This window comes from Cucurbitaria berberidis (assembly GCF_010015615.1).
Source record: "Cucurbitaria berberidis CBS 394.84 unplaced genomic scaffold K460scaffold_7, whole genome shotgun sequence".
In the NCBI taxonomy this organism is placed as follows: Eukaryota; Fungi; Ascomycota; class Dothideomycetes; order Pleosporales; family Cucurbitariaceae; genus Cucurbitaria; species Cucurbitaria berberidis.
In genome coordinates this window covers 448,136-460,792 of record NW_024468941.1, presented here as the reverse complement: position 1 = coordinate 460,792, position 12,657 = coordinate 448,136, and the positions used below count along the sequence as shown (strand labels likewise).

General features: G+C 51.5%; 6 protein-coding genes across 6 annotated transcripts; 2 read left to right on the top strand and 4 right to left on the bottom strand.

Annotated features, from left to right (window-relative positions):
* Positions 1-294: 294 nt before the first annotated feature.
* Positions 295-894, top strand: K460DRAFT_410842 (uncharacterized protein; the record flags this gene model as incomplete). The annotated part of the gene is made up of 1 exon (XM_040937421.1): positions 295-894. One exon carries the CDS (start codon positions 295-297, stop codon positions 892-894), a length of 600 nt encoding a protein of 199 aa, XP_040782806.1.
* A 96-nt stretch (positions 895-990) lies between these two features.
* Positions 991-2,519, bottom strand: K460DRAFT_371449 (mandelate racemase/muconate lactonizing protein-like protein). Its single transcript, XM_040934354.1, has 3 exons — positions 2,238-2,519; positions 1,942-2,163; positions 991-1,862 (listed from the first exon to the last, which is right to left on the bottom strand). The coding sequence occupies exons 1-3, from the start codon at positions 2,411-2,413 to the stop codon at positions 1,115-1,117; spliced, it is 1,146 nt and encodes a 381-aa protein (XP_040782805.1). The 5' UTR covers positions 2,414-2,519; the 3' UTR covers positions 991-1,114.
* Positions 2,520-2,715: 196 nt separating this feature from the next.
* K460DRAFT_389830 (aldolase) lies at positions 2,716-4,063 on the top strand. Its single transcript, XM_040935753.1, has 2 exons — positions 2,716-3,264; positions 3,323-4,063. The coding sequence occupies exons 1-2, from the start codon at positions 2,819-2,821 to the stop codon at positions 3,864-3,866; spliced, it is 990 nt and encodes a 329-aa protein (XP_040782804.1). The 5' UTR covers positions 2,716-2,818; the 3' UTR covers positions 3,867-4,063.
* On the bottom strand, positions 3,959-6,088 carry K460DRAFT_359947 (fungal-specific transcription factor domain-containing protein; the record flags this gene model as incomplete). The annotated part of the gene is made up of 3 exons (XM_040932232.1): positions 3,959-5,035; positions 5,097-5,430; positions 5,475-6,088. The coding sequence occupies 3 exons, from the start codon at positions 6,086-6,088 to the stop codon at positions 3,959-3,961; spliced, it is 2,025 nt and encodes a 674-aa protein (XP_040782803.1).
* Positions 6,089-7,249: 1,161 nt separating this feature from the next.
* Positions 7,250-8,090, bottom strand: K460DRAFT_296160 (uncharacterized protein; the record flags this gene model as incomplete). The annotated part of the gene is made up of 2 exons (XM_040929614.1): positions 7,250-7,667; positions 7,729-8,090. The coding sequence occupies 2 exons, from the start codon at positions 8,088-8,090 to the stop codon at positions 7,250-7,252; spliced, it is 780 nt and encodes a 259-aa protein (XP_040782802.1).
* A 1,081-nt stretch (positions 8,091-9,171) lies between these two features.
* On the bottom strand, positions 9,172-12,524 carry K460DRAFT_296105 (sodium P-type ATPase-like protein; the record flags this gene model as incomplete). The annotated part of the gene is made up of 4 exons (XM_040929610.1): positions 9,172-9,795; positions 9,848-11,903; positions 11,962-12,227; positions 12,276-12,524. The coding sequence occupies 4 exons, from the start codon at positions 12,522-12,524 to the stop codon at positions 9,172-9,174; spliced, it is 3,195 nt and encodes a 1,064-aa protein (XP_040782801.1).
* Positions 12,525-12,657: the final 133 nt, after the last annotated feature.

Here is a 12,657-nt window from a genome sequence, read left to right as displayed (position 1 = left end):
TGGATCACCTCAGCAATTTCAAATAAGTGAATCCCGTGTCTCTTAAGTATCGAAAGGTCGCCGTGCTGTAATATCAAGCAATTGGCGAATAGGTAGGAGCGTTGTGGACCCCTCTAGGAGCTCTGTATGGGACTGACGTATCACTACCCAGGTTAACCTCATCGTGAATCCTTGGCAGTGAAACGCCGCTTTTCACTTGTTGCAACAGAGCGTTCGAACACAAAAGCTCAAATACTCCCTCAACCTCTAGCCTCTGTTTTATCTCGACCGTCCACTTCATCTTTGGTCGTAGTGATGGACGTCTCGGAAACCTCCTCCACAACAGTAGGCTACCTGTGCCGCCTCGGTACCACACTCGCAGACCTCTTCATCCCCACTCCTCTCCGCCAAAACCCACAATCCCTCAGCAACAAGATGAGTCAGTTTCCGATGACGTATCGCTATATTGCCCTCTGCGGCGCCATCGTACTCGGGCTTGCAGAGTGGGAGCAGCCTGGTTTTCTGCCGAATACGGACGAATTGACTACAGCACTTGTGGCATTCCTCTGTGCTGGGCTCGTCATATTCGTGATGATCGCTCTCATGGACTTTGCGGACACCTACACGTGGCCGTGGGACGAAGATGGTTGGGTGTGGCCGTGGGAGGCGCTGCTATGGGGACGAACCGTGTACGCAGATGAGCTCCGAGAAAGCGTAGCTTTGAACGTGCCTCCTCTGCCACGCGCGGACCGTGGAGAAGGTAACGACAGCGGGGTCTTCTCTCAAGCTTATCAGCAGCCCTTCATTATCCCGCCAACGCCTCATCTTCCCAGTGGCCTACGTCCCGTTTATCTACCGCCACCGGAACACAAGTCTGGTCTTCTTGGAGAATCGCCTATGACGCGGAAGGCTTAGGAGAGTAAATTTCGAGGTTACTAGCAAGCCTATATCCATTCGCCTTTTTCGGTCGGCTCCAGAAGCCAGAGGACGATGAGCGAAAGAAGAACATGGTGGACGATAGTGGTCAATTGACATACTTCTGGCTATTTAGCATGGATGAATGCAGGGGACATAATAGCTATCATTAAGAAGCGCAAAGTATAGTGAGATAGTCTGTAATAAATCGGAGACTCAATTACCACTCCCTAACCTCCCCACCCGGCCCAATAAATCCCGGACTAACCCACGCCTTTGCATCTTTACTCTCCCTCCGGACCATCTCTTCATCGACCTCTATCCCTAGCCCCGGACCTTTCATCAACTCAATATACCCATCCTTCACATCCCAAACCTCGGGATCCTTCGTATAAGAGGTCAAGTCCTGACTGCCCGCATTGTAATGGATACCTAAACTCATCTCCTGTATCGCAAAGTTGGACAAAGTGCAGTCGACCTGCACACACGCTGCAAGTGCAATTGGCCCAAGTGGGCAGTGCGGAGCGAGGGCGACGTCGTAGGCTTCTGCCATGGCGGCGATACGGCGCATTTCCGAGATACCCCCAATGTGAGAGATGTCAACTTGCAGGATGTCTACACATCCAGCCTCAAGAAACGGCCTAACGTCCCACCTACTATGTAGCCTTTCGCCCAACGCGATGGGAATGCTCGTCTGCTGCGCTAGGTCCTTAATGCCACCGATGTGTTCAGATAAGAGGGGCTCTTCGATGAACATCGGGTGGTATGGTTCGAGCGCCCTGGCGAGCTGCTTAGCCATGGGCTTGTGGATGCGGCCGTGGAAGTCCATGCCAGCATCCATACCGAGGTCTTTGACCGTCTTGAGGCGTTCGACGGCTGAGTTGAGAGACGAGGGTGAATCGAGCCAGCCAATGTCTTCTGTCGCGTTCATTTTGACGGCTGTAAAACCTTGGGATTTACGTGCCAGTCTATCCACCCGTCAATACCTTGCTATAGGGCTATCCCACAACTCAAAAAGGAGATCGGGATTTTGTGAGTGTCACTCACGCCTGCTCTTTGACATCATTCGGTCTGTCTCCACCTATCCAAGCGTAAACCTTCAACTTATCTCTCACCTTCCCGCCTAGCAGTTGATATATCGGCACGCCAAGTGCCCTGGCTTTGAGGTCCCAGAGTGCGATGTCGATACCTGCCAGTGCGCTCATGAAGACTGGGCCGCCGCGGTAGAAGCTGGTTCGCCATGACATTTGCCATATGTGCTCGATTTCGCTATATCAATTAGTTACAATGCAATGAGTGCCAGGTTTGAGATGACGACAGAAGAGGAAGGCGGAGAAATTTACTCTGCTTCAAAGCCAATGTAGCGTTCGGCCCACGCGTCCAGACATCCTTCGACTGCTTGTGTATGTCCTTCTAGGGAGGCTTCGCCCCAGCCGAAATAGCCATCTGCATCGGTGATCTTGACGAAGAGCCATCGAGGTGGTACTCGGAAGTACTCGATGGTTGCAATTTTCCCCATGCTGTCTCTGTTTGATTATTCACCCCTGAAGTTTACGTGCAAGTCATTGATTGTCCCCTTCAAGCCTTTTCTTTATTGATGTTTAGTGACGAGTTGTGGAGCAAGGCCAACTACTTAACAATACGACAAGGGCCCGCTGTAGTCGCTACCTATGGCGGCGTTCTCGCCGAAGCCTATTCGAGCCGATAGAACCGGAGCCACACATGTTTCCCGTAACGGCAACCCGAGCGCGGGGTCATCGCGGGGCATCTAGCTTCGGTTCATGGAGCAATTACACCCGAAGAACTGACGGCGCCATTAGAATAAAATGTCGCGATATCCTGACAGTCGGCGGCTACATAGAAAAGAAACTCCGTTAAACATACCAAAGTCACATAATCGCATCTCAACGCACACGTCACAAGGATGACCTCATCACCACCAACAGGCGTCTTCGTCCCCGTCCCAACCTTCTTCAAACCACAGTCAGAGTCCAAATCCCTCCAGCCTGCCGTCGATGTCCAGACACAGATAGAACACAGTGTCTTCCTCGCAAAAAATGGCGTCCGCGGCCTCGTGCTGCTCGGCTCAACAGGCGAGGCTATCCACATGTCGCGTCAGGAGCGCATCGACCTCGTCTCCGGCGTGCGCAAAGGGCTGAACGATGCGGGCTTCCCCGAGTACCCCATCATGGGCGGCACCCTCATCAACAGCGTCGACGAGACGCTGGAGTGGCTTGAAGACTTGAAGAAAGCGGGTGCGCAGTGGGGACTTGTGCTTGCGCCGGGGTACTTTGGCGCTGCTGCGAGTCAGGAGGGGATTCGAGAGTGGTATACTGTTGTCGCGGATCGGTCACCCCTTCCTGTATTGATGTGAGCATATATAATTCGTTTCAACGAGTTTGGGGACCGAAGAGCTGACTGAAGATAGCTACAACTACCCTGGCGTAACAAATGGCGTTCTCGTCACGCCCGAAACTTACCGCATCCTCGCCCAGCACCCCAATATCGTCGGCTGCAAGATGTCGCATGCCATTGTCTCCTACCACAATCAAGTCTCGCTCGACCCCAAGATCGACCATGCCAAGTTCAGAGTATACAGCGGTCTTGGGCAGCAGCTTGGCCCCATTGTCTTCTTTGACGCAGCAGGCGTCATCGACGGGCTCGCAGCCATATATCCCAAGACTGTGTGCACGCTGATGAAGCTCGCTGAAACACGGCCCATTAGCGATGCCAATCTGAAGAGGATCAAGGAATTGCAGTACACGGTGAGCACGACGGAAGAATTCATTGGCAAGTACGGCATTGTGGGCATCAAAGAGGCAGTAAAGCGCGTAACAGGCTATGGCACATTGGAGGGTGGTAGACTGCCGATCAAAGGAAAATTACCCGAGGGCGAGTGGGAGAAGTGGAGCGAGGTTTGGGAAAGGATACAAAAGGTCGAAGATTCGTTGAGCGAGAAGGACTTCAAGTAGAAGAGGATTATATCCATTCCACCATTTTTGCTCGTTATACATTCTTATACATGGCGCCTTTTCCGAGATATACTACAACTTTGCCAGTCATCCTACAGTCCAACCCCAAACCCATATCCAATGTCTCCCTGAAACCCTGCATCGAACATTCCTATGCCTGCGGTAACTAGGCTATCAAACTGGCCCCAGCTAGTCAGGTCTGACATAAAACTATCCGAAGCCACGTAATTAGCATTGAACACCGCGCTCTCTGGCGTGGGCGGTATATGGTTGGTGTTGTAAAAGGCGTTGTTAAGACCAGATGGGCTTGCACTACTAGTGTGCGGTTCCGACGTTGGCATAAGTGTATCCTGGATACCGGAACTTCCGGCTGGCGCGTCTGCTGCAAGAGGCAAAGGGGATGTTGCAGAATCTGATAATTGGCTCTTCTGCCGTAGAGCCTCTACCCGCAACTCTTCGAGGACGAGACAATACCGTCGCGCCAAACAATCCGTCTCACTCACACTCTCTAATTGCCTTTGACACTTTTGTCCCGCATCGAAATACCCTTCGCACTTTCCTGGTGTGACAAGGTGCTGTTGTATTCGGTATATGTACAGCACAACGACTGCGCAGAACGCATAGTACTGCGTGAACCAGAATGCGCGGAAGAGATTGGAGGACGTGAATACGTCATCGACCACGCGGACTATGGACATTGCTGCCTCGAGGCAGGCGCTAACATTTGCACTTGTGTCGATAGTTGCATTTTTCGACCCCCAAGAGCCGTGCGTGGGCATGTGTGTTAGGCTTGCAAAGTCCCGAAGCAAGAAGGGGCGATGAATCAACAGCATGGCGTGATAGTACGCCAGGTTCAACACACCGCGTTGCCGTTGGTAAACTGGGATTAGAAGATGCGAATCGATGCCTCCCCCGTCGTCTGAGTCACTTAGAAATCGCGATAGCGAATTCCGCCAGGCACGGAGATCAGATGTGTATTTTGCGGAGAGCTCGATGCGGAGGGGAAGACTTGGGGGTCGGATAGAGTAAAGGTCGCGGAGGACGAGGGACATTATACGTGTGAGTTTAATGTGCTCGACTGCTGCCATCATGACGGAATGTGATTTTGACGGCGTTGGTGTCATATAGGAGGGGTGTAGGTCGTCATCGTTTACGACAGTTGGGAGTTCCTGCCAATGTCAATCATCAGCAACAGCAATCATTTCGGTAGACCCTTTCAAAGTCTCTCACCTGATCAATATCCTCATCTTTAAAAGTCCGTGGCCTGCCGAGAGCGGCCGCAAGGTATTTGTCGAGGGAATACGCGCACCAGAACAAGCGTCGTCGACTCTCCAGCTCGACGTAGTCGACTGTGCTGGAGGGATCGCATTTCCTTCCGCGGTTCAAGCCAATTGCAAGCGCAAGATGAGACAGCGTGCCGAAAAGACTCCAACAGTGGTTGATGCGTGATTGGGTCAGGAGGTAGAAGCATTGTAATAATCTAGCTTGTACGCTAGCTAAGCGTACAGCACCACGTTCTTTTGAAAGTTGATTCTCGGCTGCGAAGAAGTAGCGGGCACTGTCTCTGGTCAATGGAAGCTATGCTGTTAAAGAGGTGAGACGGCAAACCTGTTGTCTTGGACCATACTTCCAGGAGGCATGTACGCCTGTGCCTGCGCAAAAACCACCATCAACAGCGCTGCTTTTGCTTTCCCATTTTCGCCCCGCACCTCGCCCTGCGTTTCATAGAACTCATCGACCAACTTCTCAATGCTCGGCCGATGCAGGAACCGATGTGTCGGTGCCGCATAGTCAAAATACCGTTCGACAAGCCTCTGCGCATCCGGTTTGGGCGGCAAGACGAAGAAAGACGGGTCAAACTCTGGTAATGGGGCGTCGCCAAAGGTGAAGATGCTGGAGTTGTGTGACAAGGATGAGTTTTGGTGTAGACGTTTTTGGATACGGATAAGAAAGGCCACAGCACTAGAGGAGCCGACGTAGTGGCCTTCTTGGTCCCTTTGGCCATGCTGCGGTTCAGGAGAGTTCCGAGATGGAGGATCACGAGAGGTATATTCGCTGGGGACGTTGAGATTGTCTGCACTGGAAAAGATTGGACGGTCCACTACTGGTGTTGGATAGATACGCGGATATTGGAACGACAAACTAGAGCTATCCTTTGCGAGAGGATCTGAGAGCAAGGACTTTTCTGGCAGCGACATCCGGGTTTGTGAGTCTGCAGACATGGCAGCCTCATCCACGATAACTGATGGTAGTCTTCCTCGTGTATACGATGCTGTAAACTCGCATGGAAGCCCGGCTCTTAGGCACAATGTGCAAGGACACCTGCCGGTACATCTCGTCTTCTTTCTAGTTGTTTATTAGTGATGATCTCGGCACGTGTCACCTTGCCTCTTGCATGATCAAATAACAGGGCGAGCTCCACCAAATCTTTTCTGTTCAGAACTCACTTCTTACATCGATCACATGCCCTACTAACTCTAGTCCTCTCCCTATCTTCTCTTCTTCTCTTGGCTGCTGAAGATATATGCTCGCTTGAACTTCTCGCATCTGGTGACATGTGGGTCACGGCTGCACGTTCCGTATGCGTGACGTTCCCGTTGGCTGCAGTCCACTCTGGCGACGGATTCGTTATCGGCTCAACGTGTACTCGAGATGCACTATCATCTTCCATGATTAAACCCTCTTAGGCATTAGTGATACATGTGGTGGAAAAGCAGAGTTAGCAGCGCCTGGGAGGTGGAAGTCTGCCGGATAACCGGGACTTAATCGGACCGACTTTCGGAAATACCTACGGAATGTAGGAAATCGCAATCAACACAACTCAAAATATTAATATTCATTTTACATTAGGTTTTACAAAAGATATGCTAGTCGGCCATTAGATACATAGAAAGGGGAAAATCTCAAATGACTTGATTTGATTGAACCAGTTTCTCAATAGGTTCTCCGGAGTTAAATACATGAGATCTCGGTGCGGTAGGCCATATTAAAACCGCAGGTATATCTGCCATCCCTTCAAAATGCTATCTCAAACTGCTGAGTTAGAACAAAGGGTACCATCTCGGATACTGCTGGCTACCAGCTCTTGATCGTAGCTCATGACTGACTTGACATATCGAAGTTTGAACGTTTCCCGTCTCAAGTTCTCTGGTATAGTGTCAGACATGTCATGTACGTTTGTCTAGTTCTCGCATAGACTGTTAGACCTATGGCGTTCCAAGGTATTGGGGCACACTCGATGGGATAGCGGTGTAGGATGCGATAGCGCATCACGAAGCTGGGATGTCTTCATCAAGCACTCATTTATTCTGCCGAAAGCATTGTAAGCGGTACAGACTTTCAGGCGCGTCATCTCTTCTCGTAATCATGGCATCTCAATCTCGTCAAGTCCAGAAGCGGCGCCAACGTGATTGGGATGGTGGTGTTGGCGATTGTGACTCTGTCGCGTCCTGGTTACGGAACACGTTGTTTCCATGGATGAAGAATCGCCAATTGCTGACGACAGGCGCAGGCGCTGTATCCTGAGCTGTCTGAGCTGTCGCTGATTGTGCTTCCTGGTCGAGTAATTGCATGGCTTCCTTGCTGTAATATTCGGCTCGACAAATCGGGCAGCTCGTCTTACGCAGAACAAACCAGGACACCAGACATTCCGCGTGGAACTCGTGGCCACAGACATGCAGCTTGAGAATCGCTTCTGGCTCAGCTGGTGTGAAATCTTCCACTGTGGCGGGTATCGCGGCTTCACTGAGCTTTGCTGGCTCAGGCAGCGATGGCGCATGGAGGGTGGAGAGACATATCGCACTGCGCACCAAAGTTAGTATCACGTCGCAAACTTGTAATGAAATCTACTAGTTTGACTCACCATTCCTTCTCAAGAACTGATCGGGACTCCGCCAGCCCTTCGTTCTCATCGCTCGGTCCAGCCTGTGAGAGTTCCCGAGCGCCTGAGATATTTGAAATCTCCGTCACCGAGTTCAATTCTTCTCTCGCTTTCACACGCTGTAGATCGGGTTTCTTCGTAGCTCTGACAACATATTGCTCCCGTCGTCGGTAGCGAATACAAAAAACGCAAAGGAATGGGGTGGCGATGGCGACTAACAACACCGGAATTAAGAAGGAGAACGCAGTGGGTGTCATGCCTGACTGGCCCACCGTGTTGCGCCATTCTCGGGCCTGAAGCGCATTTACTCCTCCTTCGATTGCTCGACTCGAAATCGCTGGCATCTTTGCGATTTGGTCCGCGGAGTTGTTTTGCGGGGATCGCGAGGGAGTGCGTACTCGGAACAGACGGAACGAGTACTGCTGTACGATGGACGATCCGGGAACTTGAATCTGATAAGTTGAGTTTTAGAGTCAAACTCCTCTAATACGATGACATGAACCCGCGACTGTATGTAGAGTATTTCCAGAATTCGCGCTCGAGGGGCCGCGACCGCGACCGGTCTTATCTTAGGCAAGCAAGCCACCCATCCCCGCAAAATCGATGACCAGTACACAGCCTCCACAGCCACGCCTTTTCGCCGCACCCTACGACCTTGGCCTAACCTAGCCATATCCAATCTGCAATCTTTCACCTATCCAACGATGTGTCAACGCATCCAAACCACCATCCCATCCCATCCTACCCAACACGCTGCTTCGTACCCCTCCATTACGCACGCCATCCCAATAACGCACCAACCCACACGCTCTGGGCCCAAGATAAACCCGGATGCTGGGCTGATGCAATCATGGACGCGTCGAGGGCCAACAGACCACTAAAATTGTAGCATGTGACCAGGATTTGGCGCCAAGGGCCTCGGGGCTCGGTGTTGAGGACGATGCCCAGCATTGGCGGTGGAGCGGAACGCGGAGTGGGATGATCATGGTTGGCGACGGGGGCACGTGGAGCCCAAGACTTTGTTATCCTTGTCGGTTGCTGGATGCCTTACGGCTTGGTGCTGTGGGGTGAGATGCAAATGGGTGGGGTAGGTTTGCCGTGTAGGGCCGAGATAACTGACTCTAGCGATATGGGGTGCTCAATTCGATTTTATCGGAAATGTCAGGGCCGACTTTTTGCAGTGAGAGTTTACGACGTAAAGTCTGAAAGGATCGTGGTATCTTGATTACTATGAAATTGAGGTCTAGCAAGGAAAGCCTTCAGATCCTCGTCGAGAGGCTAGTCATGAAGGCATAAGGTATCGCAAACTATGCACCCAAAACTCCTTTCTCTGAGATCAAATCTAATCATGAGAACATGTAGCTTCCTATCAGAGGAATCTGCTCAGTGTATCATACTCATACTCTTCGCTGTGATATCCATATCCTATCTCTTCTCGTCGCTGTCGCCATCCGTGCTGATAGCCGTGCTGAGATATCTCTCGAACACACGCGCCTCCAAATCAATCGAGCCCCTCCTGACCCCAGACTTGACCTCGCGTCTCCTGAAAAAGACTCTCTTACCCCATTTCCATGCCTCAATGCCGAGGAAGAAAAGAAAGGTAGCGAGAAAGACGACGATCCACTCCCAACTGATACCCTTGTGCCTGAAGACTTTGTCATTGATAACCGGGATGTACAGGACAGGGAAGATTGTGACAAAACCAAATATGATCGAGAAGAACAAAAACTTGTTGCGCCAGACATCAATTGCCCACTGCGTGAAGTACTTCTTAGACTTGGGCTGCATCATAAAGAAGGAACGGCGCATATCCAACATCTGCCAGGCAAGGAAGAGTGAGAACCATGTGAGGCAGGCAAACGTAGTCGCGCGAGCGCGGAAGACAGTACTGCAAGTTTCGTTGAAGGATTCGTTACAGTTAATACCAAGGTTGCCGTCGCCGAAGCCGAACATGACGATGGAAAAAGCTCCGAGACAAAGGGCGGCAATCCAGAGACCGTATGCGAGCATGTCGACCATGACTTCGATGGTGAAAACACCACGCTTGAGCTATGAATTGTTAGCATGCGCTCTGGACTGAATCTGAGAGTGAAATACTTACATTTTGGGGAGGGCGGTCAAGAATGTCTGGAGCAGCAATCTCGAACCCAAGACCCATATCGGGCAGACTAGATGTAATCATGATAATCCACATGACCTCGACAGGTGAAACGGGAAAAACGGAGAAACCGCTTGCGTCCTTGAAGGCAAGGCCAATGAGCAGAACACAAGCTTGAGCGATATTCTGAGCAAGCAAGTGGAGAATGAATTTCTGGATGTTGTCAAACATGCGACGGCCCTCTTCAATGGCGTTAAGTATGGACGCAAAATTATCGTCTGTCAGAACGATGTCGGAGGCGTCCTTGGCTACGTCAGAACCGGTGCCCATTCCGATACCAACATCGGACCTCTTGAGGGATGGAGAGTCGTTTACACCATCACCAGTCATAGCAGCGAAGGCCTTGCGTCTGTGTAGGGCGTCGATCATGCGGACTTTTGTGTTCGGGGCGCATCGGGCGATGACAAGAGGCAGGAGCGGAAGAGCGTCGATTTGGTCGTCAGTGAGTTTGTCGAACTGAGATGCAGTCATCACCATTGCATCCGTAACTTCCTTGGCGAGGGTAGACATGTTCGAAGGCAAGATGCCAACTTCAGCAGCGATTGCGCGGGCCGTTCCGGGGTGATCACCAGTGAGCATGTGGACTTCGATACCAGCCTTCTGACATTGGCGAACAGATCCGGCAGTCTCAGGCCTGGGCGGGTCGTAGAGACCAACGAGACCGCAGAAGGTCAACCCAGTCTCGATACTGTTCCTATCAAGGTCCTCGCCCTTTTCTGGAGAAGGTCCATCATAGTCTTTGCTAGCAAGCGCTAGGACTCGGAGACCCATAGAGGCTAATGACTCCATGTTAGAGAGAATTTCCTCGCGGTAGTCGTCGTCCAACTCTACGGCAGATTCACTTTCGCCATTGAAGACAGAAGTGCACGAATAGATGACCCGCTCTACTGCACCTTTGGTGAAAACGTGCTTCTTGGAGCTGGCAGTTTCCTCGAAGATGACAGTCATCTTCTTGACGTCGGAATCGAACGGGAATTCGGCAAGCTGCTTCCAAGCAGGAGAGTCGCCGGTGGTGTATTCGCGACGATTCCAGTTGAATCGAGATGCAAAGACTTGAATAGCGATTTCGGTTGGATCACCTCGCGCATTCCAGTCACCTTCCTTTGTCTGATGGACGTTTGCCAAATTGGCCAAGGATGCGACTTTGAGGAATGCAAGTAGATGTGGGTTATCTTGCAATAACTCTTCGTAGTTTTGACTCTTCTCATTGATGTCTGGGTCAATGTGTCGTGGGTGTTTCGCAGTAAACGACACAGAACCTGCGGTAGGGTTATGCGGCTCGTTGGTCTCGCCAACGGAGTATGTGCCCTTTGCTGGAATCCAAGCTTTCTTTGCAACCATCTTGCCTTGTGTGAGAGTGCCAGTCTTATCAGAGCAAATGTCGGTGACACCACCAAGAGCCTCGAGAGACTTGAGGTTGCGGACAATGACGTGTCGTTGCACCATGCGTTTTGTGCCAGCAGCCATGGTGATGGTCAATACGACAGTGAGAGACGCGGGAATCATACTGAGACCTGTGGCTACAGCATAAATGATGACCTCGCGCTTGTTTGAGAAGCTGTTGGCGGCTAGAACGATGATCGCGCAAACGACAGCGACGCCGAAAAGGAGAATGGCGAGACGAGCAAGCTTCTTTTGCAGCGGCGTGCCGACGTTGACACCGAGGAAGCTACCAACAGCATCAGCGGCGGTCAAACTCCATGCCTGAGCATATTGAATAGGTTTGGCAGAGCCATCAGGCTTGCGCTTGACTGGGCGGACACGGGAACCCTTCTGTCGAAGGGACATCGCGATGGATCCGATTTCGGTGTACATTCCCGTGGCGAAAACGACACCTCGAGCGCGTCCCTTGGTAACTGTCGAAGAGCTGTAAGCGACGTTGAGGCGGTCGCCGGGGCCCGTATCCTCGTCAAAAACGGCGTCGCCGTCCTTTCCAACTGGAAGCGATTCACCAGTCAGCAAAGCCTCGTCCGTCTCGAAGTTTAGCGCTTCAATAATGCTGTATGTATGTATGAGTCAGTGATTGCTCGCGACCGTCTAGAGGAGTGGAACCTTACCGAATATCAGCAGGCACAGTATCACCCGTCTTTAGTTCGACCAAGTCGCCAGGCACAACCTCAATGGTTGGAATTGTAACCGTTTTCCCGTCTCGAACAGCAGAGGCAGTTGGTGAAGAAAGCGACCGAAGGGAGTCCATTGTCTTTTCAGCTTGGAACTCCTGGAAGAACCCAATAATAATGTTGAGCAGGATGATGGCGGTTACTACACCGCCTTCGATCCATGATTGAATGGCGAAACTGACAGCCATAGCGGCAATCAAAATCTAGGGTTGTTAGATGTGCGAGAACTCGAGCGCAACCTTTCCACTTACCAATGTCATGGCATTGGCCACCTGCCGGAGCAAGATCTTGCCTGCCGGTACACCTCCATCTTCACCGAGGTCGTTGGTGCCATGCTTGTCAAGCCTTGACTTCGCTTCCGTGGTGGTTAAACCGTCGTCGGAGTTACACTTGGTCTCATCAATGACCTGTGAGAAGGGGAGGGCATGTGCTGGTTTTGAAAGAGGATCGTTTGCTTGGCCAGACTTGTGACCTTCGAGTGAGGGTTGCTTCTTTCCCATCGCAAATGAGTCAGCCAAGTCCGAGATAAGGGGGAATTGGATGGAGACAAGCAATCGATTTCCGGGGACAAGAAGCTCTTTAAACCTTACGTCTGGGACCGCAAGCGGGCCAGACAGCCAAGAACCACGACAT

Bases quoted from the DNA above. Each gene is read 5' to 3' on its own strand.
- K460DRAFT_389830 (XM_040935753.1), top strand. From the start codon at position 2,819: ATGACCTCATCACCACCAACAGGCGTCTTCGTCCCCGTCCCAACCTTC. The intron at 3,265-3,322 runs GTGAGCATATAT...GACTGAAGATAG, and splicing joins TCACCCCTTCCTGTATTGAT to CTACAACTACCCTGGCGTAA.
- K460DRAFT_371449 (XM_040934354.1), bottom strand. From the start codon at position 2,413: ATGGGGAAAATTGCAACCATCGAGTACTTCCGAGTACCACCTCGATGG. The intron at 2,164-2,237 runs GTAAATTTCTCC...TAATTGATATAG, and splicing joins TACATTGGCTTTGAAGCAGA to CGAAATCGAGCACATATGGC. The intron at 1,863-1,941 runs GTGAGTGACACT...ACGGGTGGATAG, and splicing joins AATGATGTCAAAGAGCAGGC to ACTGGCACGTAAATCCCAAG.